The sequence below is a fragment of the Nycticebus coucang genome, chromosome 3 (genome assembly GCF_027406575.1).
Source record: "Nycticebus coucang isolate mNycCou1 chromosome 3, mNycCou1.pri, whole genome shotgun sequence".
Taxonomy (NCBI): Eukaryota; Metazoa; Chordata; class Mammalia; order Primates; family Lorisidae; genus Nycticebus; species Nycticebus coucang.
The window spans coordinates 51,356,461-51,384,458 of NC_069782.1; the positions used below are offsets into that span (position 1 = coordinate 51,356,461).

The 27,998-nt window shown below is 43.8% G+C and overlaps 1 protein-coding gene and 1 non-coding gene across 4 annotated transcripts in view; both read right to left on the bottom strand.

Annotated features, from left to right (window-relative positions):
- Positions 1–19,590, bottom strand: part of LGR5 (leucine rich repeat containing G protein-coupled receptor 5) — a 159,288-nt gene extending 139,698 nt beyond the window's left edge. For 2 of the 3 annotated variants that reach the window (XM_053586672.1, XM_053586670.1), the window contains exon 1: positions 18,643–19,148. In XM_053586672.1, the coding sequence (XP_053442647.1) occupies positions 18,643–18,887 (245 nt within the window). In that variant the 5' untranslated portion in view covers positions 18,888–19,148. Of the gene's footprint in view, positions 1–18,642 lie in introns of all 3 variants that reach the window. The other variant, XM_053586671.1, reaches the window with a different exon arrangement.
- A 7,534-nt stretch (positions 19,591–27,124) lies between these two features.
- On the bottom strand, positions 27,125–27,186 carry LOC128582820 (U7 small nuclear RNA). The gene has a single exon (XR_008379250.1). It is a non-coding gene; the product is annotated as a U7 small nuclear RNA (small nuclear RNA).
- Between the last annotated feature and the right edge of the window lie 812 nt (positions 27,187–27,998).

A 27,998-nucleotide genomic window follows, 5' to 3' on the forward strand; every position in this document is an offset into this window, starting at 1 on the left:
CTGGAAATATTGTATTTTTCCCTTTTCCCTCCTTCTTCATGCAGACTTATCTGAATTCTGAATTTAATTTAAGACTGTCTGCAAAGAAAAAAATATATAAGCAAAGCCACTCGTGGATACTTTAGAGATAACGGGTGTCATACAGCAGGATACTTTGGCTTCTTGGAAAAATTTTCATATTTCAATGTTCGATCATTTTATAGCTTCACATGAAACTGGGTCTTCTATTAGCATTAACAATAGTCTAACTGTAAGTTTTCACGCTTACAGTTTGCATACACATCTGCTAATACTCCCTTTAGTATAGTGATTATTACATAAATCTCTTGGTGTTTTAGAGGATCCTTTTTTTTACATATGCAGAACTGAGTATTTTCATAAGAGTTAAAAACACACACACATATAATATTAATTTATCAAATAGTTTGTCATTTTTGTACAGTTTGTTTTAATGCATGTTGGGTATCATGCATTCAAACGTAACAGTGAGAAGTCACTACCTTTAATCTTCAGTCAAAGTTAAAAGCTTAAAATAAGTTTATGAAGTTAGCACTGCTGGGAATTAGTCAAGCCTGCTAGCTTTCTCAGCACGAGGTTTTGCTGCTAGATGCACAAATCATGCCAAAATCCATTAATCCTGCTAGAAAGAGGCAGAAAGAAGGTCTGCTTGTTGATTTAATGTTAATGAAATGAATGGGCTCCTGCGGCTACCTACCGAGGCCCTCTAAACTATAAAACAAATACAGTTGTCTTAAGTAATGCTCGCTGCAGGAGAGTAAACAGCGCTTCCTGACTTGCTGCACTGAACAGGAGTGGGTGGCTGTGGAAACCCCCCATTCTCTGTAGTCCTGGGACACCTGCTCTCACAATACCCACGATGTCAACCTACAGAGTCAAAGAAGGATGGACTTAGGAGAGAGCGGGGAGCATGCGTTCACCTTCTTATTCTACAGAAAACTGAGGCAGGGAGGCGAAGAATCTTGCCAGAGATTATAGATCTAATTAGTGGGGCACTAGACCTCCTAGTTCAGTGGTTCTGAAACGTGGCCGCACATTGAATTTGCCTTGGGGAGTAAGAAAACATTTTGATGTCTGGCTCTCTCCTCCAGAGATCCTGATTTGGTGAGTCTGGCATGTGACCTGGGCTTTGAGATGGTTAAATGAGCTCCTAGGTAGAACTAAGGTGCTGACAAGGCGGAGAAACATCGAGACTTTTAATCTAGCACCCTACCCCACACATTTTATTATTATTATTTTTTTGCTGCTCTACCATGTTCATTGTTTTCATGCTCTTAGGAGTGTGCCAGTTGCTTTATCATCCTACACATAGAGTAGACTTTCTGTTTATTTTGAGATATTTATTTTCACAATGAATGTGGAGGGTTTTTTTTTGTTTCTTCATTTTACTGCAAGCAGAGGTGTGCCCATGTTGTGTGTGTGTGTGTGTGTGTTGTGTTGTATGTGTTGTGTGCGTGTTGTGTTGTGTGTTGTGTTGTGTGTGTTGTATGCATTGTGTGCATGTTGTGTGTGTAGTGTTGTGTGTGTTGTGTTGTGTATATGTGTTGTGTTGTATGTGTGTTGTGTTGTGTGTATTGTGTGTGTGTGCATGCATCATGGGTTCCCTGAAGGACTGCACTGCCCTGTGGATGAGCCAGCTCCACAGTGAGACCGCAGTCAGGGTCCACACCACATTTGGTAACTCCTCCTCCTGCCCCACCCCCTCACATTCTTCTTTCTGTCTTGTACATCACCTCACTTTGAGTCAACCTTCTGACACTTTTTTTTTTTTTTGAGACAGAGTCTCACTCTGTCACCCTGGGGAGAGTGCCACAGCATCACAGCTCACAGCAACCTCAAACTCTTGGGCTCAAATGATCCTCTTGCCTCAGCCTCCTGAATAGCTGGGACTCTAGGCACCGGCCACAGTGCCCAGCTGATTTTTCTAGTTTTAGTAGAGACAGGGTCTCCCTTGCTCAGGCTGGTCCCAAACTCCTGAGCTCAAGCAATCCACCTGCCTTGGCCTCCCAGAGTGCTGGGATTACAAGCTGAGCCACCATGCCTGCCCCCTTTCGGTACTTTTTTATTCCTTTCTAATTTGCCAGCAGGCCTTCTCTTGGCTGCCACTTTCTTCTTACCCCTGGCCCCCACTAGGAGAGACCCCTCTGACTCTTCATTTGAAATTGTTCTGCTTTTGCTTCTTTCTGTTTCCCCAGGTTTGATGATTATTTAAACTGCCCACTTCTCTAATCTGTGCTGCTGGATAACGTGTAATATTGGATGTCTGCCCACAAGTCACTTCCACTTTGGCTCTAAAGCTGTAAGATAGATAAGCTTCCTGGTTTACTTCAGTTGGCTCTTGAGAATCCCCAAATCATCTTTTTGCACATGGTAAGATATAAGGAGTTTTCCCACTTTCAGACCTGCTCTCTTGATTTGACTGGGTAGGGGCAAAGCAGCTTACCTCTTTTGCAGAGGGTTAGGGAGCCTCTGTAGAGACAGCACGTAATACAGGTTCATCCAGCAGGACTAAAACTCTCCAATACTCACCCTATCCCCAGTGAGGATAACTGGCCCTAATTCCAGAGACTTCCTGCTCAAAATATAAGCCCACAACATGGCACCTGGACACCCTATTTAACTTAGAATCCCTTCTCCTACACAGCTTAATGTCTCGATAACCTTATATTCCCCAAGGAGTAATTTCAGCCTCACTGTCATCGCTGACTGAAAGCTCCTTCCTGCAATTATGTTGAAGCCACTGCCTTTTTATCAAAGACAGTAACTCATCAAATTTCCTCTTGAAAATGCAACTCTTTTAGTTGTATTTTCAGATAGACATAAGCCTATTGCTTCAATCAGTTTTTGTCCGTAAAGTAGAATTATTTTTTTCAATTGTTAATATGAAAAAAATTTTGTTGTGTTGAAATCTTGATTTTTCCCGAATGCAACTTTGGCCCGAGGGAAGGCAGAATCCCCCACGTCCTCTCAGTGCCCTTAGTCCATCCTCTCCTGTCCCGGCAGAAAATCAATTGCTGATACTGAAACTTTTAAGGGCCCAAGAAACTATCAAACTGAATTCTCCCTCCACAGTCAGGAGAAGTCATGGGGGTGAAGATGAGATGAAAAGTGAGGACAGAAACAATTCAAGCCCAGAAGCACAAACTGTGGGCCCTTCACTAAATCTTGTCTGAGAGCAGAGGCGCACTGTGCCATCAGTCCGCTCTCCGTGAGAAAGTGGTCACTCGCCGCCCACTATCTGGAGATTTGTGCAGTGTCTCCACAAGGCTACACGTTATGTACAAATATAAAACTTTATTAAAACACAGAATCCCTCCTCTGTATGATACCCAGCATTTTTGACAGGTGGTGGATGAGGTCCAGTTCATTTGAAGCCACCCTTTCTTGCCTCCCCTATTCTTCTTTACCTAGCAGGTGCCTCTCTGCTGTTCTCTCCTTGTTTATAGCATTAAAAATATCTCGTTTAATGAAAAATTACATTTGTACTTATACAGTTTCAGGGCTATTGACTTAGCAATTTGAAGGAATAATTTTAAGAGGGAAGGTGGTGTATCTGAAAAGCCTGGGCTTAACGTGACACAACTGTAACATCACCACCAACAAAAATAATAGCACCTAACATGAGATGCGCACTTCACACTGAGGTGTGCTGCGCAAAGTGCTGTGTGCGGCCCCTCGCCAGTCCCCACAACCACCAGGCAGCAGATGGCATGATTACTGCCATTTTATAGATGAGAAGCTAAAGCACAGGGTAACCTGCAAGGTCACGGAAGATAAGATGTCATACTCATCAAGAGATGTTCTCGTCTCCAAGGTAGGGACAGTAATAACTCTCTGACTGTTTGTTATGAAGGTCAATGAGGACCTGGGGGAAGAAGTGTTCCCAGACGCTTTGGAATTTTTTTCCTCTGCCTTGTGGGTTTAACAAACAACACAGCCTGCCTAGTTTAGAGCAAAGAACGTGTCTGCCATCACAGTCTGAGTTACGTCAGAGATCATCTCAGCCAGTCTCACTCTGCACCACAGTCTGAGATTCTGTCAGAGATCATCTCAGCCAGTCTCACTCTGCTGGAACCTCTCTCCATCACGGTCTGAGATTATGTCAGAGATCATCTCAGCCAGTCTCACTCTGCTGGAACCTCTCTCCACCACAGTCTGAGATTCTGTCAGAGATCATCTCAGCCAGTCTCACTCTGCACCACAGTCTGAGATTCTGTCAGAGATCATCTCAGCCAATCTAACTCTGCTGGAACCTCTCTCCACCACAGTCTGAGATTCTGTCAGACATCATCTCAGCCAGTCTCAATCTGCAGAAACCTCTCTCCATCACGGTCTGAGATTCTGTCAGAGATCATCTCAGCCAGTCTCACTCTGCTGGAACCTCTCTCCATCACGGTCTGAGATTATGTCAGAGATCATCTCAGCCAGTCTCACTCTGCTGGAACCTCTCTCCACCACAGTCTGAGATTCTGTCAGAGATCATCTCAGCCAGTCTCACTCTGCTGGAACCTCTCTCCATCACGGTCTGAGATTCTGTCAGAGATCATCTCAGCCAGTCTCACTCTGCTGGAACCTCTCTCCATCACAGTCTGAGACTGTCAGAGATCATCTCAGCCAGTCTCACTCTGCTGGAACCTCTCTCCACCACGGTCTGAGATTCTGTCAGAGATCATCTCAGCCAGTCTCACTCTGCTGGAACCTCTCTCCACCACGGTCTGAGATTCTGTCAGAGATCATCTCAGCCAGTCTAACTCTGCTGGAACCTCTCTCCGTCACAGTCTGAGATTCTGTCAGAGATCATCTCAGCCAGTCTAACTCCGCTGGAACCTCTCTCCACCACGGTCTGAGATTCTGTCAGAGATCATCTCAGCCAGTCTCACTCTGCTGGAACCTCTCTCCATCATGGTCTGAGATTCTGTCAGAGATCATCTCAGCCAGTCTCACTCTGCTGGAACCTCTCTCCATCACAGTCTGAGACTGTCAGAGATCATCTCAGCCAGTCTCACTCTGCTGGAACCTCTCTCCACCACGGTCTGAGATTCTGTCAGAGATCATCTCAGCCAGTCTCACTCTGCTGGAACCTCTCTCCACCACGGTCTGAGATTCTGTCAGAGATCATCTCAGCCAGTCTAACTCTGCTGGAACCTCTCTCCGTCACAGTCTGAGATTCTGTCAGAGATCATCTCAGCCAGTCTAACTCTGCTGGAACCTCTCTCCACCACGGTCTGAGTTCTGTCAGAGATCATCTCAGCCAGTCTCACTCTGCTGGAACCTCTCTCCATCACAGTCTGAGATTATGTCAGGGATCATCTCAGCCAGTCACACTCTGCTGGAACCTCTCTCCATCACGGTCTGAGATTCTGTCAGAGATCATCTCAGCCAGTCTCACTCTGCTGGAACCTCTCTCCATCATGGTTTGAGATTCTGTCAGAGATCATCTCAGCCAGTCTCACTCTGCTGGAACCTCTCTCCACCTCAGTCTGAGATTATGTCAGAGATCATCTCAGCCAGTCTCACACTGCTGGAACCTCTCTCCATCACGGTCTGAGATTCTGTCAGAGATCATCTCAGCCAGTCTCAATCTGCAGAAACCTCTCTCCGTCACAGTCTGAGATTATGTCAGAGATCATCTCATCCAGTCTCACTCTGCTGGAACCTCTCTGCATCACGGTCTGAGATTCTGTCAGAGATCATCTCATCCAGTCTCACTCTGCTGGAACCTCTCTCCATCTCGGTCTGTGATTCTGTCAGAGATCATCTCGGCCAGTCTAACTCTGCTGGAACCTCTCTCCATCACAGTCTGAGATTATGTCAGAGATCATCTCATCCAGTCTCGCTCTGCTGGAACCTCTCTCCACCTCAGTCTGAGATTATGTCAGAGATCATCTCAGCCAGTCTCGCTCTGCTGGAACCTCTCTCCACCTCAGTCTGAGATTATGTCAGAGATCATCTCAGCCAGTCTCGCTCTGCTGGAACCTCTCTCCACCTCAGTCTGAGATTATGTCAGAGATCATCTCAGCCAGTCTCACTCTGCTGGAACCTCTCTCCACCTCAGTCTGAGATTATGTCAGAGATCATCTCAGCCAGTCTCGCTCTGCTGGAACCTCTCTCCGTCACAGTCTGAGATTATGTCAGAGATCATCTCAGCCAGTGTCACTCTGCTGGAACCTCTCTCCACCTCAGTCTGAGATTATGTCAGAGATCATCTCAGCCAGTCTAGCTCTGCTGGAACCTCTCTCCATCTCGGTCTGTGATTCTGTCAGAGATCATCTCAGCCAGTCTCACTCTGCTGGAACCTCTCTCCATCTCGGCCTGTGATTCTGTCACAGATCATCTCAGCCAGTCTCACTCTGCTGGAACCTCTCTCCATCTCGGTCTGTGATTCTGTCAGAGATCATCTCAGCCAGTCTAACTCTGCTGGAACCTCTCTCCGTCACAGTCTGAGATTATGTCAGAGATCATCTCAGCCAGTCTCACTCTGCTGGAACCTCTCCATCATGATCTGACATTCTGTCAGAGATCATCTTAGCCAGTCTCAGTCTGCTGGAACCTCTCTCCACCTCAGTCTGAGATTATGTCAGAGAGCATCTCAGCCAGTCTCACTCTGCTGGAACCTCTCTCCACCACAGTCTGAGATTACGTCAGAGATGATCTCAGTAGTGTCACTCTGCTATAACCTCTCTCCATCACAGTCTGAGATTACATCAGAGATCATCCCAGCCAGTCTCACTCTGCTGGAACCTCTCTCCACCTCAGTCTGAGATTTTGTCAGAGATCATCTCATCCAATCTCACTCTGCTGGAACCTCTCTCCATCACAGTCTGAGATTATGTCAGAGATCATCTCAGCCAGTCTCACTCTGCTGGAACCTCTCTCCACCTCAGTCTGAGATTATGTCAGAGATCATCTCAGCCAGTCTCACTCTGCTGGAACCTCTCTCCACCTCAGTCTGAGATTATGTCAGAGATCATCTCAGCCAGTCTCACTCTGCTGGAACCTCTCTCCATCACAGTCTGAGATTACGTCAGAGATGATCTCAGCCAGTGTCACTCTGCTGGAACCTCTCTCCACCTCAGTCTGAGATTCTGTCAGAGATCATCTCAGCCAGTCTCACTCTGCTGGAACCTCTCTCCATCACAGTCTGAGATTATGTCAGAGATCATCTCAGCTAGTTTTGCTCTGTTGCACAGAAAAATGGCAGCTTCTATCTTAGGTATATAAAAAGTTTGAGTTTTACGCTGATTTAGGGGATGAGGAGAGTGCCCTTTCAAGAGAGAAAACAGTGCTGACTCTCCTGTGGGTGTGACCCGGCCACAGCCACTGTGAAGTGGTCCAGACACAGACATGCACAGACACAGGGTGTTCCAAAAGGGAGGTGTCAGCACTATTCAGCTGTGCTGAGACCAACAGACCGGGAGATGACCGCCGCTGAAGATGCAGTGTGTTACTCACAGTCCCCAAGGAGAAGGGGCCTGCCAAGCTGTGCAGTACCACGCAGCGGAGCACTGGGAGAGAAGCCTTGGCCAGAGACTCTGCCGTGCCTTCTGTGGGAAGGAATGAAGCAGTATGGGTCAGCAGGCTGAGGACTGGATAACTTGAGGAATTAACTTGAATGGCTCTGGGGCATAAGGGTTATCCTAGCTTGTGTGGGACCTGCCTTCAGATAAGCAGGACAGGGGAGACAGACCAAGGCTGGGGGTGAAGGCTGCAGAGCAGCTGGTTTGTGTGGGAAAGGCAGACACTGGAGAGTCACTTGCTATCTCTAGGAACTCCCTAGCCCTAGGAGGGTGGTCTCTCTAGAATCAGCAAGGCCCCTAGATGTTAAAGCATCATAAAATAGAGAAATAGAGAAAATCAAAACCGTGATTAACACACAGGGTCCAGTTCCCCGAGAGATCGCTTTCTTTTTTGGTCCAAGAAGACCTACAGTTTAAGGGGCATAGAACTCAGTAGTAGCAACAGACAAGTAGACCAAGTGTGGAGATCAAATGTGATGAATGCTAGGATAGAGATGGGCTCAGCGTGATGAGGGGACACCAAAGGCAGGTTTCTAAAATGCAGGGCCACGGAAGGCTCCCCAGAGCAGGTGACATTTAAACTGAATACAGAGAGACTCATAGAAAGAAAGGCAATTTCAGCAGAGACAGCACATGGGAACCCTGAAGGCAGGGGAATTGGGGAAGCAGTTTGGTGTGGTTAGAGAGAAGAGAGCCTGGGGCCTGTGGAGGGGCTGGCTGCCAGGCTTCAGGTGGGGGATCAGGCAAGAGAAGTCAGCTTCCTGGGCTAAATTGCGGTGCTAAATATTAGGAAAGCCACAGGAAATCACTGAACGACAGACATGACCAGGGGAGCATCCTGGAGAGACTAGACAGGTGGTAGGGAGTGTGCATAGGCAAACATGTGTACTGAGTCTGTGTAGACCATGACTGATGACTGCCACAGTCACCCAAGCACAAAACTGAGGAGGCCCTGAACTAATGGAATTTCAGCTAAAGGGGAGAGGCATGGACACAAGAGATACTACGACAATCTGCATTTGATCATATTAATGTCAAAATGAAATTTAAATTAGAATAAACATATTGAACTACAATGAACAGAAATTTGAGAAATGAATCATGTATTCCTCAGATTGTATCTGATTGTTCCTTTTTTCTCTGCAGATTTTTAGATGATACCTCTGTATCTTGTCTGTGTCTACAATGGCCAAAATAAGATGATAAATTTAGAATAGGCACATACCTAGACAAGATGCAGAAGGATATCTGGTAACATCTAGAAAAGTAGCTGGAAGTTTTATTTATTTATTTTTTGTTTAGCAGGCCCTGGTCAGGTTCGAACCCACCACCCCCACTGCTCAGGGCTGGTACTCTAACCATTGAGCTACAGGCACTCAGCCATAATTGGGAGTCTTAGAATTAATTCTAGTATCCAGCACTGGAGCAAAAATGGTGTCAAAGGACAGCACTGGAGCAAAAATGGTGTCAAAGGACAGCACTGAACTGGGGTTTCCAGGAGACGTGGGGCACAATCCCATCTTTGCCAAGTACATGATTGTAAGGGCACCATTTACCACTTGGCAACATGAATTTCAACACCTGTGACGTGAAGCCGCTGGGTTAGGAAACCTCCAAGGTTCTTTCCATTCCAAATTCCATGGATAGCTATAGCTTTTGACTCATTGAATTCCTCTGTAAACCATCTAAGTGATTTTAATTCCGTTTATTTCAGCAATTAGGGTAATGCTCTAGCAATCATGATTAAATTTCAGTCTTGCACTGTGTAACGTGACCTTAGGTATACAGCTTAGTCATTCTGGTAATTTGTGGATAAAAGATTATCCTTTTAGTTCTTTACAGTAGAACTTAACTCTAAATGTAGTTTGCTATTAGCTTTAGCTTTGAATTCATTTTTTATTTTATTTTTATTATATTAATAATTCACGTAAATCTACCAAACGTAGCCTTTCCTTTCCAACACCCAATTAATTATGTTCTGAACCAAACTTAGCCTTTCCTTTCTGAGAAGTTCATACAGCTACAGGAAAGAAAGGCCTCAAATTTCTAGGTCGTAGTAGTCATTCGGGTCAAGTCCATGTCTCCTTATCACCGCTGTAAGACCCTGGAGGGGAGGATGTTTTTGCTGGAAGGCCATCAACCATAAGGTGAAAGGCAGAGACTTGCTGTCAGTTGATCATGCTGCTAAAACTTTTGAGATCTTCAAATGAGATATAGTCACGCCCTGGGAGCATCTTGTTTAATAAGGATTTCTTTTTTGCTACCCGAGCTTGAAGACTCAATGAAAAAGGATCTTGAACTTCCATCTATATTCTGTTGCACTGAGTCCCAGAGAACAGCTGCTGAATAATGGGGCTATGGGTGAGCTAAGATCTTTAATCCCATCCCCCACCAGGGATAGCGATGTAGCTTCTCCAAGTTAAAAGTCAAAACCCCAATTGTGGTGCACTTAGAGTTGACACTTTGTTCCCAAAACTCTTCTTTCTAAACTTCCCTTCATCTTGTAGCCCGAAGCCCCCGGAGGGTGGGGAGGGTGGGGAGGGGGGAGGGAGTGGTGTCTGAGATAAGGAAGGAAAATGCATCCTTCTGTTTCTCCTCTGATACCATCTAGAAGTGAGGTACACAGAAGCTAGAGAGACACAGGAGAAGAATGTCACTTGGGAACAGATGTGCAGGGGAGCCCAGGAGCTCACAGTCTCTCATTTCTGCCTGCACTGTCCCTTGGGTAGCAGACCTCAGTTACTCTTTCCACCTCTCGCCATTCTTAGTCGGAGCTTCACTCTATCACACAGTTAACACTATAACAATTATAGAGCTGGTTTAGTGCCAAGTGCAAGCAAGTCTGCTGAGCGCCCCTTCCAGACGGGAAGTATGAACATAAAATAAAGATTCCTTATCTTGGTCTTCACTAGAAGACTCTGAACTGATTCTATAGATGCACTGAACAAACCTGAAAAAATTTTTATTCTGAAAGTCTCAGTACAGATATACAAAATAGAGGCTTACAGAATATAATTTCTTCCATGGAAATTTTTATTTGGTGTTCATAACCAAATAATCTTTACTACATATGCATACAAAAACTGAAAGGTTATATTTTGCACTGATAGACTTAAAGAGCCATTGATTATGTAACAAAGTTCCTTTAAGTAAATGCCTCATAAGAAAATTTATAACCTAAAAATTTCAAGCACCATGTGGTGTTTTGTGTGTCGAACCAATAAACTCATTAAAATAACATTGCATAAACCCAAACACAACACAAGGAAAGTTCTAACATAGCCCACATTAACCAACCAACTTTAAAATAATATCTCTGTTATGTACTAAGGTTAAAAATTCAGCAAATTCTTTATATTTTTTCCACTTGAGATCATGTGTGGTTTTCCACTTTCCTGAGAAATCACATCTGTGACTTTTTTGATCAAAGGAAGGTTATTTTTACCCATGGGAGTCTTTTGTAGGGGTCTTTGCTTTTCTAAATCAAGGTTTCAAGGAAAAAGGACAAAAACATTTATCAGTTTTTTAGTGAAACATAAAAATCCTTAACTGCCCTTCTCCATGTAGACTTGGCAAAGGCGGCACTCTGTCAGGTCAGCCGCCACAGTTGTGCCTATGTGTGAGTGTGCGTGTGTGTACGTGTGTGTGGGTGAGGGAGACAATGAGGACGAAGGAAGGAATAAAGGAATTCGGCTTTGAAATTGAGGAACAGTTGGGAACACATGGTTGCTAGCTGGGAAAGGTGAACAACACAGGGGCAAAAGGCCAGCCCAGCCAGGGACCACTGAAGGAAGCCTCAGCTGGCCTGGCAGGCTGAGGAAGGTGGCTTGGGGCACACATTCTCAGCTGGAGTTGGGCTCCCTTTGTCAGGAAGATCTTCCGCATTTTAGTTTCTGAATCGAACTGAAAGTGCCTTCACACAGCCAGCTGCTGAGCCTCTTCCCTTACCAGGGTGGCCTTCCACGCCATGCTCTGTCCACCTAGGCGTCATTTCTGCCCAGCAAGGGACACGCAGAGCACTATTTCTTACTGGTATGCACCTGACATTGCTCCCTTCCTCCTTGACCATCACAATCCTTGTTTAAGTAAGAAGGATACAAAGAATACGGGGAAGATGGACATATATAAACCAATGGGACAACTGAAAATTAGGGATTATGGAATAATTATCAATTACTGATGTTAAATTAATAAGAAAATTAGAGTATTGTAAGCATTGTAAGAGATAGTAGAGATTGCCTTGCAATGTATCCTAAATTTTCTAAACATCAGTACATACTTGGTGAGGGACTTTTTACACAGACTATAGTTTGTAACTGATTGGTCACCTATTAGTTTTTCAGGCTGACTTTCTAATACAACATATTATTAATGTGTATCAGGTTAATAGCAGCAAGTGATTGAAGGACTGAAGAAATTAAATTCAGAAAAGCATCTTCTTGTTTTGAAGGAGACTTTTTTTCTGAGTCCTTCAGATTTCTGGTTGACACAGAAGTCTGCCCAATTATGAAACCGGGCATAGTTTTAAAATATACATTAAGGACTTAGATAAAACTTTGAAGTAATTCTCTATTCTGGATCAATTGAATGACATTATGACACCTTTTTGACATTTTATCTAATCTCCTCCATTTTACAGGTAGGTACAAACTCAGATCAAATTCTCCTGTTAAGAAAGTTCATGTCCCTCTGAGAGAGAGTCTCAGTGAATGCAGCTACTTCATTTGACCTGGTCATAGAAAAAAAGTTTTATTCTTGCCTCAGAGGTTTCTAATCTATAGATCACTCTTTAGAATACCCTGGCAGCTACTGATCTCTGACTTGGAGAAAAGAAAAGTTCTTCCTATGGTATAAACGTGGATATATAAAAAGATACCTATTAAACTTCAAATACTGGCCTGAAACTATACAACATAATGGTTATCTTACTAAAAATCAAGAACTGCATTTTTCCCTGGAATTACCTGAAAACATTTCTGGTATTAAAGCTTCATAAATGGTGTTCCTTAAAAAGAAAAGTGGGGTAAAATACTTGAGCCCTGGTTATAATTATTACGAGACACAAGTGTAAATTATAAAGCTGTTTTTCTTGTGTTGCTGGTAAACTGGCCCTGAAGATAACTTCAGAGAGGTCCAAAAATATTTTGAGCAATGAAAAATACCCTTGGAATAAGCTTCCATGCCCCCAAATTAGGAGAAGGAATAGTGTGCCCACATCATAAAGTTGGGGCCATGTGATGGAGGAGAATGTGGCATAGTGCCTGACACCCCAGAAGCACGATGTCAGTTGCTACGATGATTACTGCTGTTACAATAATAAAATAATTTAGATACATAAATTCTGGTGTGTGTTAAAGCCAGCATCGTGTCACATTGTTCAGGCTGAACACTGTGCAGCTGCATTTCAAATGGAGCGGGAGCCATGATCCGGGGTACCAGCAGCTTTGCGTTGTTACTTGTGGACTGGTCATTCTCACTTATTTTTCTCTGATCTTTCAGCCAAGGGGATTTCAGCAGTGGGTTCAGCCAATGGTATTCAATTCGACATTACAAATATTTACTGTACATCCCCTAAGAGTCAGGTGCGAGCACTTGGGATATACAGTAGAAAATTTCCTGCCCTGGAGTTGCTCACAGCCAGGAGAGGAGAATAAACCCTGCAGGAAAGAGCCCCTCACTCCATCCCCGATATTGTTCCATCTGACTTTAAGGAGGTTGTTTTCACAGTCCTGAGTTGCTTCCTTGCAGAAACTCAAAGTAAATCTCAGCATCTCCAGCCCCAGCTTTCAGCACTGGAAAGAGAACTGATGTACGAGGCTGTGAGGAAGCCCTCCTACTTAGGTAGCATCTTTTGTCCCCCCACTAATGCTACACCCTGTAAAACGTCCTTTTGGAACTATGACTAGATGATTTTATTCCCTTTGTTTAAGTCAAATGACTACTGTTCTTCTACCTTGTAGAGTCAAGCAAAGCATTCCCGCTGGGCTTCACCAGTGGAACAGAAACATTAACTAGTAGAAGTGGAAGAAATCACCATTGATTTTCAGAATGGATCTGCTTCCATTTTTAAGTTATGAGCATTTTAATGGGAAAGTCCACATTGAAGCCTGTGAAATGCTGCCTTTTCCCAGAGGTAACGAATTCCATACGTAAAACGGGGCATACACTTGGTGTTTATAATGTCTAAATAAAAATTAGGATTGAAGCTGACAAATCTGGGAATAATAGAGTTGTGATGTGCTGGAAATCATGGGCAGATTTAACAAATGAAATTCTACTAAGGTACATTAAAATAGCAACAAGACTAGATAATCACCTCATTTTGTTTGGTAATAATATAGCAGTGGTTTTAATGCAGTCTGATTCATCTCTACTGCAAAATAAGACTATTAAAAGAAAACAAAACATGCAGCAGGCGTGAGAAACTTAATTCTTAAAGGAACAAATCTGCCTTGTCGTGAAGACTCCAATTTATCCACTTGAGGGTGTTTACAAGGAAATGTGCCATTTAGTTTTACTCTAAATTTATGTACACCAATAAGTGAACCAAACCAAAAAAAATTACTTCACACAACTGCTCAATGCAGAACTCACCACTGTGCTTCATTTCTGTCTTATGGCATATGATTTAGATTATTTGGAAACATACTTAAATTTATAGATAAAATAAATGTATGAATTTAAGAGAAGAAATGCAAAAACATGTTTTACTAAGGCAAGTCAAAATTTAGCTATCCTAAATTTAGCTATTCTAAAATTATAATATTCTATAACACCTTTATGATAGCCTTATTCGGTTGTTTACTCTGATACTTCTATGCCTTTGACAGCTGCATGTCTTAGAAATTTAAAAGAATCAAATAGTTCAGATAAGAAACTTTTAAACTATAAGAAATTATAGACCAGTTTTGTGTTTCTGAACTTCTTTACAAACATCCAAGTGTGACTGGGTGGTCTACTATCAAAACATGATGTTATTTAACTATGCAGTTTCTGGATTCCAATCTTCTCACTCATTTATGATTGCTACCTTTTGTTACTTCATCAGAACTCCTTTACTTTGAAGGAAAGGCATGATAAGGAAAGAAAAAACTGAAGATGTTGTTTATTATGTGCAAAAATTCATTCTTGTCACAAACTCTGCCATACATATGTTAAATGCATTCAATAAAATGTATGCTGTAAATTTATGCCACAAAATTGTTTGGATCAAAACTCACTTCTTTAAAAAATTGCAGAGACTGATTAGTCAATTAGTTTAAATAATTGCCCCATCACAAAAAACACTACTAAACAAACAAGCAAACAAACCAGGAATCCTGGAGAAAAGAGATGACTTCATTAAAATGCAAAAAATTATTGACAGAATTACATTTTAAACAAATCTTAAAAGTAGGTTGTAAACAAAACTGTATAATTTTTGCAATTGATATAAATGTTAAGACTGTTATAAAAGTTAACATCTTTTTTTTTTTTTGTAAGAGACAGAGTCTTACTTTATGGCCCTCGGTAGAGTGCCATGGCCTCACACAGCTCACAGCAACCTCCAACTCCTGGGCTTAAGTGATTCTCTTGCCTCAGCCTCCCGAGTGGCTGGGATTACAGGCACCCACCACAACGCCCGGCTATTTTTTGGTTGCAGTTTGGCCAGGGCTGGGTTTGAACCTGTCACCCTCGGTATATGGGGCCGGCGCCCTACCAACTGAGCCACAGGCGCTGCCCTAAAAGTTAACATCTTGTAACCATTTCTATAAGTACAAATTCTTTTATTTAAGACAACTTTCTTTGCTTGAAGAGAAGCAGGACTATATTAAATCACTTTCAAAGAAGATTCTAAATATGGTCTTTAATTCTGAAACTGTGTTGAAGTGCTTAAAACACATGTAGGATAAAACACAATTAGGTTCAGGGCTGAACCTAATTTAACGAATTAAGGCTTTTGTTCAGTTCTTATTAACATCAGTTTTACTAATTATATATAAGTTAAATTTGGTTTCAAAGGTACATATGGAAAAGTAACCAAACTACATAAAATTAAAAAAAAAAAACTCTTTTCTTTCAGTTCCTTTGGTTTATACAACATAAATTCACTTATGGATGAAAAGTTCATGCCTTGAAGCAACAGCAAAGAAAAAGTCAGTATTCTTTAAAAATAAAATTGGCTGTTCTAGATCAATACAGAAAAGTGCACATGCTGCATTAGCATGTTTATTAGGACTTAGTTTTCTATCTGGAGGCTACGCTAACCAGATGAAAGACACATCGAAGTTGAATAGGGGAGTTTATCTGTAAGACCCTCCTAGCAAAAACGTCCACCTGATGTGTGAAAATGATTTATCGTCATCAAGATTAGATGCTAGAACTACTTCTGACAATCCGTTGGTAGATTGAGATGTATTAAACACTGTAAATAGGCATTGCCTGCTTTTTACGTCTCAACTTTGGTGCGTTCTTATTTTCTGCTGAGTGAACTTTATTATCCTCTGTTAGTAAAATCAGTGCCCATCCCCACTGGGAGGAGGGGGTGAGAGAGAGAAGAGATTGAGATGGAGATGGAGATTTTTCCAGTGTTGCCGCTGTGTTCAATGGTCTAATTACAGATCTATTGGGAAATGCAGTTCACTAAGGAAAGAGTTAATATTAATGTTTGGACTGGCTTAAGATTTCACTTTTCTGGGAAGAGAGATTGTAAAATGGCACATAAACTGCTCTTCTGTGAAGAGATGTAGGCAACTTTCTCTACCTACAAGTCTAACTAGTCAGCTATCAGAATGTGGCACATGTGTACAGCTGGAAGTTGCCAGTGTCAACCTAAGAAAATGAAATGCTTGTTATTTATTTTCTTTCTTTTGAGGAAGGATTACGAGATAAAATTTTTGACTAAATAAATGGTGATAATCTTCTATAAATAGTAAAAGATAGTAGCTCTGGCCTTTCACTCACAGCACACTGCAACTTTTGCACACTGCAACTTTTACATCAAAGTCTAATCACTACTGGGCCCCAGGGGAGTGGGGCCATGACTTCATATTCCCTTTTCAAAAGCAAGGGGATATTATTCCTCAATACAAGAAAATCAGCAAAACGCATACTTATTCAGCTGAGTATGAGTAAATCAAACTTTCAGGTTATGACCACACAACTGAAGACAGAAATAGTTAGATAATACTAGGTGTAACCAAAAGAGGGCACAGTCGGCCCTTCCTGTCTGCACAGAGTGCCTGTAGTTGCCAAAACAAAACACCCCAGGATGGAAGGGCTTTCCAGGGCTCCTGGCACTTTGTACTTTATCAGGAGACCAGATCATGAAATCACACTTTAGGAAGGGCATCAGGTGCTTATTTACTTCAAGATTGATTTCCACATTCAGCACTCATATTGTCTGAAATGTGTTAAAATTCTAATGGTTACATTAAAAGCAAACATTTAACACTTACTATATCACTTCTCACAGACACTCTGAGCTTAACGTTTTATAGAGCTCTGAAAACATTTTCCCATAGGCCAGGGCATAGGCTGTTATCAAACAACAAGAACGTAACAGTTAACTTCCGAATGGTATCTTAACTGCAAGAAGTTATGTATCTATATGATAGATAGATAGATCTGCTCCCTATCTACAGATCTAGGCACTATGTGGTAGTCAGTCCTACCCAGCCATGGAGGATGCAGTAAAATGCATTTGAGGTATGTAGGAAATGGTTTAAAGCAGAATTTTATGCCAACTTTTAGTAACAGAAGCCTAACAAATGTTTATTCTTTCAAGTGGGAGAAAAAAAGTATCCTGACACTATTAAACTTATCTTCTGTGTTCTTAAACATGTTTTTATCATAAACGTATGATTCAAATACAGGTTCAGTGAGGGATGTCACACTGTCAGGACAGCGAGGACCAACAGCTAAGGGCTCTCACGTGCAACTGTGCAACCACGCCGGGGAACACGGGATCCCCGAACCTGACTTAACCCAGGGAGGCTGGGGATGAGCGTTCTGCTTTGCAGTCGAGGCAGCCGTTCAGGAGGAGACTTGTGAATTCTGAGAGCATGAACTCCGGAAGGAGGCGGACTCACAGCCCTGGAAACATGTTGCTACTTTCTGCAGTGAGAGCAATTGAAGGGAGATCTGGTGGGGAGTAATTCCATAACCCTTTCAGTAAAGAAAATGTGCCCAAACAGTTTTATGGTAGATGAGGAGGCGACTGCCACCTACCAATACTAAAATCTAGCAGGAGAGCCCCTTTCTCTAAATGCAATATTAAAGCAAGTTTAAAAAAAAGTTATTTTTTTTCTTCTTCTTTCTGTCTCCATAAAAAGAACCACTACCTAGTGGAAAACGTTGTGCAAGCCTCTGCGTGTTTCTTCCCTCTGGAAAACAACTAAACAGAGGAAAGAACTAACGGGTTCACAAACATCCCAACTCGTTCTTGCCAAGGAACATCAGAGGAGCCGAAAACCGCGATTGCATGGGCCTGCGGTGGGCGCACTGCAAGGTCTTGAATTAAAACCTAAATGTTTCAGGTTGTGGTCACCAGCGCCCGTTTTCCAGGCTGGCTTAAACCCTGGTCTCTCTGCCCAAAGGAACGGAGCCCCAGAATCTTGACACCACGGGGGTGGGAGGGTGGTCACCTTCTCCCCAACCCACCTGTTACCTCCGGGCCTGCGCTTTCCAAAGACTAAATTATGAAATGAGCCTCCGTCTCGTCTCCGTGGCCAGGGCTTTGGAGACTGTGGTGGGGCAAAAGGGATGGGCAGATCCCCAAGGGACGACAGAGAGCTCCAGGTCTCCCTTGGCTGCCCGCCACGCAGCCCTCAGCCCACTTCCCTTTTCCTCCCCCGCGGGAGGAGATGGTTAAAGATTACACCGCGGCCGCGGGCGCTTCAAAGGGCGGCTCGGGCAGCCAAAGGTAAAGATAACGTTCTGGCAGCTCGAATCAAGGTTTGCGGTTGCTACATTTTAATCACGTCGCTAAAAAAGGGAAGAAGGGAAGGAAGGGAGGAAGAAAGGAAGGAAAAAGGTTACATCACACCACAGCCCAAGGATGCAGAATAAGCCCCTTTAGGACCGGGCCGGGTGGGTTTCCCTCCGACGTAAACTTTTTACAACCCACCTCTTCCAGGAACAGAACAAGACGCGGAGAGGAGGTTGGGGCAGGGCCCAGCCGCGCACCCCGCCGCAGGACTCGGGCGCTGGGACACACGTCCACCCGGCACGCAGGAGAGCCGCACTCGTCGGAACGCGGCTGGGCAGTGCAGAGCGCGGGGCAGCAGGCTGCGGCGCGCCAGAGCTTCCCGGGGGGCGCATTCTTTGCGGGCGCAGAGAATGTGAGCACGCTGTCCCCTGAGACACATGCATTTCTCTGGGGACCCAAACAGATCTGGCCAGGATGACTTTGGCAAAGTCTCCGGCCCCTCCGGCGCAGGCGGGCGCGGAGAAGCCCCCCAGTCCTGACCTGGGCCAGCCCTCCTTCCCCTCTTAGCCTCCCTCTCGGAGCAAGGAGGTGCACTTACAGGTAGGAGGTGAAGACGCTGAGGTTGGAGGGCAGCTCGGAGAGCCCCAGGTCGGAGCAGTCCACCCTGAGCAGCATCCTGCCGTCGGGCTCGCAGTGACAGTGTGTGGGGCAGCCCCGCGGAAGCGCGCCGTACCTGGGCGAGCCGCCCCCAGCCGCCAGCTGCAGCAGGACAGGCAAGGACAGGAGCGCGCGGAGCCGGGAGGTGTCCATGGTGCCCGAAGTCGGGGGCCGCGAGGCGGACGCTGGCGGAGGACAGCGCGGGGCGCCGCTTCTGGGGCTTCTGCGCCTTAGCTGGCGCCTGCGGCACGGGGTGTCGCGAGCCTGGTCCCCGGCAGGGGCACCGAGGAGAGAGCCGCGGGGACAGAGGCTCCCGGGGTAGCCACGCCGGCCTCCGGAGCAGCTATCGCTGCAGGCGCGGTGCGCTCGCTGCTGCAGGCGGCCTGGGCGCTGTGGGGCAGCATCTCCGCTCGCACGCCCGTGTTTTAAAGAGCTCCAGCCCGAATTGCGCGCCCGGTGACGTCAGCGCAGCCCGCACCCCCGCCCGGGCCCGCTCCCCTTGCACGTCCCTCCCTCCTGCCCGCGGCCGGGCCGGGAGGCGGCGGGCCATGCGCGGTGCTCGGGCGCCCGGACTGCGCCTCCGCGGGGCGGCTGCGGCGCTTGGCCGCGCGCCTGGTGCGGACTCCGTCCCCGCCCCTTTCTGCGCCCCGGCCACCCAGATGAGAGCAGAGAGGGGGTGTCCTTCCGCGCAACACTCCAGACGCACCGGGAACGACGGATGCGGCACGCTGCCTCCGAGCCCGCTGCAAATAATGGACGAGATTCATGGAATGCTCAAAAAATATTCCACCAAAATCCAATGCAGAAAAACAGTGACGTTATGGGGGAGCGAGGCCGGCGTCCCGGCGACCGATAGGTGGCCTTCTGATCCTTACGTCAGCCGCGCTGTCCCGCTCGCTTCTGCCCTAAAATCAAAGTGCTGGGCTAATCACTAAATAAATACAGGTCCCGAGTGCGCGCCCCACTGCAGCCTGCCCAACCGTGCGGGGCGAGGAAGGGGAAGTGACTGATTGGTTTTTAAAGTGTTTTAGAATCCCACGGAAGTCACTTTTGGTAAAGTGCTGCGGGACAGACAAGTGGCTGTTTGCTTTTCTTGGGGAGCTTTTTTATCTAAGCGCTCCAGGGTTCTCAGAACTAAGGCCGGTCCCCCGCGGGGGCGCCCGTGGGACAAGGTTTGTTCTTGCTCGGAAAGTGTCTGCAGAGAAAGGAGGAGAAAGATCCAGAGCTTTCATGTTGGAAGAGAAGACCTCAGTGAGGGACAAGTCGTCCTCTCTAGACCTGAGTGAGCTTTTGAAAGAGGTGACAGCCCAGACTTGCAGCACCAACTCACAAAAACACAGTGAACACTGTTCACTCAAGGCAGGGAACCCTTCTGACCTTCGAGATCTCTCTTAACCTTCTTCCACTTTACCGTTCACAGAAATTTCCCATGTAAACTTAGGACTTTTACAATAGGGAAGATTGCGTGCGTGTGTACACTTACCATCCTTCATTTATAAAGTGGTCTCTAAACCTGGCTGTTCATTCACCTGTGGAATGTCTAAAAACATACAGACTCCTTGACCCCAGTCTGTATTCTGAGCCTGCTCTTTTCTCCGGTGAATTTAATCAGGAACGTCTGATTCTTTGCGTAAGGAGGAGGGAAAGAGTGAGAGAAGATTATAGACTCTATCCTCCTCATTCTGCAAATAAAGAACAGTGGCCCAGAACTTTGGAAAACTTGACTGTGCTGGTGAAAACAGTGAGCTAACCTGGTTTTGGGGTGATGTGAGTGGCACCCACTTCTCCCGGTCCCTCATGCACACCACCTCCGCTCCCACCCTTTGCTTATTCTCACATTTTTCGTGGTCCTCTCAGCCATTCCTTCCACATGTATAGCATGCCCATCTTCCTTCTTCTTCTTCTTTTTTACTTATCCCCAGATTATTTTGTAAATGCAACTCAAAACATATTTTCTGTGAAACTTCTCATAACCACAGTGTGCATTAGTCACCAATCAACAGATGTTTGGGGAATAATTACAACTAGGATGTCCAAGAAAGGGCAGCTGTCTCTTCTCAGGGAGTTTGCAGTCTCCAGGGATGACAGATTCGGAACCCCCAGAGTGACAAGTTGCACTGAAGGTTATAGTATAAATATGCTCTAAACCTGAAGGTATTTTAAAAAAAAAATTGTTTCATTTTTTTCAACTTTACTGTAACCATTTTTCAGGCAGAGACTAGGCCTCTGGTCTCCTTTTTAGCTTCAGGATTCATGTGGTGGACTCACAGTAGTGAGTATTTAACAAATATTTGCTGACTGATTGATCGACCATCACAGGCTTTATGGCTGTGCCCACCATATGTTTTAGGACATTAAGCAATTCTTTCTTTGACTTCAAAGTTGCTAAAAGGAGTGTAGCACTGTGGTTGTGGAATGAGCTAGGCAGGAATGTATTTGAATCTAGGCCCTGCCAGTTTCAGGCGATGTGGTCATGAGCACAGAAGGAGCCTTTAGGAGTCTCAATCACCTGCTGGGTAAAAGGTGGCATCCATCACCTGGGTTGTCCTCAGTGTCCAAATATCTGCACAACCAGCTTCCAGCAGAGTGGATTTGCAACCCGGGTTAGTGCCTTTCCTCTTCTTTTCAGGAATGAAGTTTGTTAACACATTGATGTAGAGCAAAGCAATTTCTGATTTAATTGAATGGGGAAGACAGCTTTGCTGGCAGAGGCCAGGTGAAATGAACATCTGTTCTTTGTTTTTTTCATACCCAGCATTTCTCCTTCTCCTTTCAGTAAGAGCATCCACTATTTTCCTTTGGGAAACTGCCTCCCCAGCAGGGGGTCCTCAAACTACGGCCTGCGGGCCACATGAAGCGGTGTGATTGTATTTGTTCCCATTTTGTTTTTTTACTTCAAAATAAGATATGTGCAGTGTGCATAGGAATTTGTTCATAGTTTTTTTTTTTAAACTATATTCCAGCCCTCCAACGGTCTGAGAGACAGTGAACTGGCCCCCTGTCTAAAAAGTTTGAGGACCTCTGCTTAGGGTGTCAGTCCTGGGGCCCCATCTCCCTGCCTCTGGGGTAGGAATTTAACTCAAGCTGAAAGTGTTTGGGGGATTGTCATGGCCCCTGGAATGAGATGGTATTCTCTGGATCCATGAGCTATGGGAACAGGCACAGCTGGAGCTCTTGGAGCTTCCCTTCTCCTGTGTGGAGAAAGCCCACTGGGAAGAGAATATTAACATTAGCAAGGAGGCAAGCAAAATCCTAAAATCTTCCTCTGAACAACTGGATTTAGGCCATTTCCACTCCATCTCCTCTCCACTGGGCAAACCAAAATTAGTTTTGTATTGTTGCTTGACCAGTGAGTGAGAATTCAGCTATGGTCACTTGCAGCCAGCCAATGAAATTCAATAAACACCTGAAAACACAGGGCACCTGAGCATTTGACAATGGCCTGATGACTCTCCAAGGTCTTGTAGACCTTGTAACGTAGAAATCACAGGAGTTGAGAATAGTCATGATCTAGCTGATGGTGATTTTATGGCCTGAATGGATGTATGTGAATCACTTTATCTCAGCTAATAAAGATAAAAGTACAATGAGCTAGTTTCCTTTCACATTTTAAAAAAAAAGTTCCAGTAGGCTGTTGACCAGTGGTTTCTCTCTGTATTTGTAACAAATACCAGTTGATTTATAAGATTAGCTCTTCAAATTCCATGGTAATGACCATCAGCACAGACTCAGCTCTTTCTATAGTCTGATGCTCTCATGGAGTCCTCAGTAAGAGGTAGGTCCCATTCTTAACCCACATTTAAGGATTAGAAATGCAAATAGTTTTCTTAGTGGTGGCCAGCAAATTAATGATGGAGCCAAAATTCTGACATGAGCATTTTGACTTTAAATTCCATACCATTTTCCAAATCCTTAGGGAATTCTAGTCACATGTTGACTTAAATTGGGTAGGACCTTGGGTTTACTGTCATTTTACTGAGAAAGAAATTTACGTATTTTTGTAAAGAAAAGTATAGTTCTTTTAGACTGTGATGGGACAGGTTGGAACAGAGAATGGTGGTCTATTATGTGAACAGTCGGGACAGATATATATTAAACCTTTTCCCCTGGGGTGGGGGGAATCTATATATGTATTTCAGGTTGTTCTCACCAATCAGTTTCTCATAGGAATGCGTACAGGTGAAATGTCAGAGAATCATCAATGTCAGAGAAAGGTGTCATCCCCACCCTTACATGCGGGAGTAAGGTTAGTTAGATTCATTTAGTACTTTGTTTGGGTGAGATGTTCTTACACATAACTTTGAAAAGTATCTCAGTGTTAATGAGCAGCTGTATAATGGAATATCTCCTGTTCGGATAGAAATTACTCTTCACTTTTTAGACTCTTAGACTGTAAGTTCCTAAAATTGATTGTGGTAAAGTACAGTCTGCTGCGTGTCCAATTTCTGAGCTTGTTGAATAGATGTTTTCCTAATTCTTTAATCCTTGATAAAAGCCCACAGCTAAAAATATTCACATATACCACAAGAATTACTAATAAGCTTAGTTGAAGCATGCCAGGATAATTTTAGTTAACAGGTAAGTCAATATTTCTTTTACAAGTATAGTGAAATAGTGTTTACACAACTGGTGGGCTATTATGAACTTATTTAACTTGCTTGAAAGAGTATAGAGCCCATTATTTGCCCTGTTCATTTTACATTCATGATATAATCAGGCTTATGCTGAATTTCTTAACTTCCTTTCACCAACAAAGTCTAATTAATTGAGAAGGGAGGAGGAGGATTTAGGAATAAAGATCTATTTTCTTTCAGAATTATTTATTTTGTGAGAAAGCATTAGTTTAGCTAATTCATTACCTTGAAATAGCTTATTATATAAAATCAATTGGATCTGTCTTTGATTTTATCCAACATAAAGGTGACCTTTAAATATATCCACATGTTCAAAGTGTTCTAAAAGAAAGGGCAGTGGTGTATTATATCATCAATTCTTTAGCTCATTTTGATCCCCTCATCTAATTCCAGTATGATAATGCCCGTGCTTCTCCTGGGATGCCTCTTGCTTGCTGAGAATGTCAAACTCAGTCAAACTCACAAGTAAATGACGGGTAGGTTTTCTTTTCAAGATAACAATAAAATGAATGAAGAAAAAAATAACAAAACACAATTAAACGATCTTCCTGTTTATTCACATGCTTTATTAAATTCTTTTAGATACTGCCTTAGACTAACTCTTCATGTGCCCAACACGATGGAATTTCTTTCTGGTTAGAATGACACTTTTAGGATTTTTAACTATCTACAATCTCCTCATGCTCATATTTAAGTGGCAGAGCTCAGACAAAGCTTGGGCTGTTCCTGAAATGATGATGTGCTAATAGTTTCCCTTTTGCAAAGCTGCTTCCCGCAGGTCCTATAGCTACAGGATACCCAGATCCACAATCTTTCATTTGTAATTCTGAAATCTGAAGAGCTCTGAAAGGAGAAAGATTTTTTGAAACATACTTGGTGTCACAATTTCAACTGTACTGATGTGAACCTATTTATAGACTTCCTTTTCTTGTGAATATTCATTTAAGTTGCTACAGAAATATGGACGTGTTTGATAGTAGGATCTTCCTGAGACTCCATTGGAGATTTTGTTTGCAGTTTTTGGCCAGGGCCGTGTTTGAACCTGCCACCTCCGGTGTATGGGACCAGTGCCCTACTCCTTGAGCTACAGGCGCCACCCTCCATTGGGGATTTTATATAATATAGAGCAGCATCCTCAAACTTTTTAAACAGGGGACCAATTCACTGTCCCTCAAACCGCTGGAGGGATGGACTATAGTTTTTTTTTTTTTAAAAACTATGAACAAATTCCTATGCCCACTGCACACACATATCTTATTTTGAAGTAAAAAAATGGGAACAAATACAATTCAAACCACTTCATGTGGCCCGGGGGCCACAGTTTGAGGACGCCTGATATAGAGACTATCACTCTCAACATACACTGGTTTTAAAATTTCTCCAAAATTCTGAATCCTGCAACATGTGTGGCGCTACCGTTTTTGGCTGAGGGATTATGGACCTGGAACTAGGAGCAAGCTTTGGGTACAGCCCAAGCTTTGTCTGAGCCCAAGTAAACAATTTTCAGGAGAAAAAGAAGAACTTGCTGGATGAGGAAAGGGTGGTAAGTACAGAGTATCCCAAAAGTTTACCCCAAAGCCACCACACATAGGGAAAATGGGAAATTTTAGCTAAAATGTAACTGTATTTACAAAACATTCCTTACAAAATTTTACAAAGAGGTGGCCAACATGCAGAGAATATTTTGTAAACATTTTGTTAAATTTTATAATAAAAATTTTGTATGTAAAGGCACATTTAGTTATAATTTCCCATAGTCCCATGTGTATGGAACTTTAGGGGAGACTTCTGGGGCACTCTATATTATCAAGAGCAAATTCATAGAGAAGAGAAAGGAAGTGGTTAGCTTGGGTTAGGTAAGTGACCCTCGCTGGACAAAATCCCTTTGGAGAGTCGAGGACAGAGCTTCTTGTACTCTTACTCTTGACAAATTATTTATGAAAAGGTTAGAAAAGAATATTCTGTATGTTAAGAGACCATTCTCTCAAACACTAGAGAATAAATAATAATTGGTAGGCAAATTCCAGAAAATGAAAAAACCCCACAAGAAAACAGGTGCTGAGCAGAAATAGTAAAATTAATGAGAAGGAATTATAGAACTCACCTAGAAGAACGAATTTAGGGATTTTTTTCCAAGGACATACAGAATTTATAAAGCAAAATAAACAAGTAAAGAGCATGCCATTTCCCAAAATGCTTTATTTTGATAAGTCTGATACTTTTTAATTGAGTATGGATAGTAGCATTTGGATGGCAATTACCATCCCATAAAGCAGGGCAGAGTATCCTGCACAAACATGGTGGCTGAAGTCGGTGAGTTATAGGGAAACATTGTCCAGATTTATAGCTATTAAAATTTACAGAAACCTTTTGCTGAGTGTTATTAGGTTTGTGGATTAATAAAATGACCCCACTTGTTTTCATTGTTCTTTAACAAGGAATAACAATTTTGATTTTAAGTTTCATTGATTACTCTTCTTTTGCATAGATTTTAGACGGCTCCTTTGCTGAATGAAATCTCATTGCTGCTTAAAAAATTTCTAAATACATTTTCTAAAAGATGACCCCTTTCATTTTCTTATTTACCTTCACTCTCCTTTGTTCACGTGGTCTCTGTTTTTCCCACTTTTATTTTTTCCCCGCTTTCCCTCAGGAATGCTGGGAGTGGGTGGGATGGGGTGTGGGGATTGGCTCAGCCTCCCCAGCAGGGCAGCACAGCATGGGATCTGGATGCTCACAAGTGGAGTTCAAGTCTCCGCTCAGTCATTTACAGGATGTGGGGTTTGGAGCAATTTCTTCTCTGAGGCAGAGTTATTAATAGTTTCTTCTTTGTTTTACTGTAACAGTATGTGTTTTCATCCCTGTTATTGCACTGCAATTTAATTCCCCATTTTCCAAGTCTCTTCCTAAGTCAATTACTTGAACGTAGGCTCCATGTGTATTTATCCCGTATTTCCAGGCTTGGCCTCTGCTGGATGAGAAATAGATGCCTTTAAATAAATACATCCTGGTTAGAACCAGGCATTGAGGCTTTACTAAAACTGTGGCCTCAGTTAACTAAATGTGACTCAGGAAGACTGGTTCACTAGCAAACAGTCCCAACAGAGGTGGCCCCCAATTTTTTTATGCACCTTGATTTTGTGGGAAACCATGGTAAAGGTTCAAAGTTCCCGGGTCATTAGCAAACATGGAAGGAATGAAGGAAGGGAGGGAGACGGGCAGGAAGGAAGGAGAAAGAAAGGAAGAAATGAATAGAAGGAGGAGAGGAGGAAAGAGGGAGGGACAGAGGGGAAAGATCTTTTGCCTATTTCCATTCCCCTATTTCTATAGAGTTGAAACGATTTTCTTTGTTTCTTCTCCTCCTCCTCATTCTTTTTTTTTTGTTGTTTATTGGTCTTTCGGTAGAGACTGGAAAACCTGCAAGACAAATTCTAAAAGAGCTATAACATTTGAAAATCCTTTCTTAGGGGTAAAAGCCCTTAGCAAAAGAATGCAAAGTCCCATATAGTCAATGCTACTGCAGGCAAAGCCCTGTAACGTATTAGCACTTACTGTGCTAACACTTCTGTAAACTTGGTACAATTCTCCTCACCTTGCAAGGATGGGACAATTATCTGCATCAGAGAAAGGCTTCACTGAGAAGAATATGTTTGAAACAGCTCCCTGAAAAATTGTGGGAGTTTGTTAAATGAAAGGAGTGGAAGGGCATTCCTTGGAGTTGGAAGGGGACAGAATGTGATTTTTACACGATGAGTGGGGTTCCACCTTGGGGTGGATGTGCACGAGGTGTTAGAGACTGACCTAGAGGGAATCTGGACAGTCATGCCGGGCAGAGGGGTTGTGAAAGTGGTGTGTATGTGGAGGTATTAAGCTTCGACTTGCTCCTTAGTGCAGTTGAGGGCCAGAGCATCTGTAGGCAGGGAGTTGGTACAGATGTATTTATCTCTGGAGAATGAGAACTCTAGTGTCAGTGTGGGGAACGTGCTGGAGTAGTCACGGGGGAGCACAGGAGCAGGAGTCTGGAGGTGCCACCAGTCTGAATGTGTGGAAGACCTGCTCCCATTGGCATGTAGCAGAAGCTGTTAGATCTTCAGATATTTCAGGGCAGAACTCGCAGGACTCGGTGACTACAGTACCTACCTATGGGCAGGGGGCAGCTGTAAGGACCCCATTGCCCCTAGCCTAGGAAATTGGGCAGTTTGTGGTTATTTACTGCCAAATAAAGACTGTGTTTGAGTCTTTATTTGTGCCAGCTGCTATGCT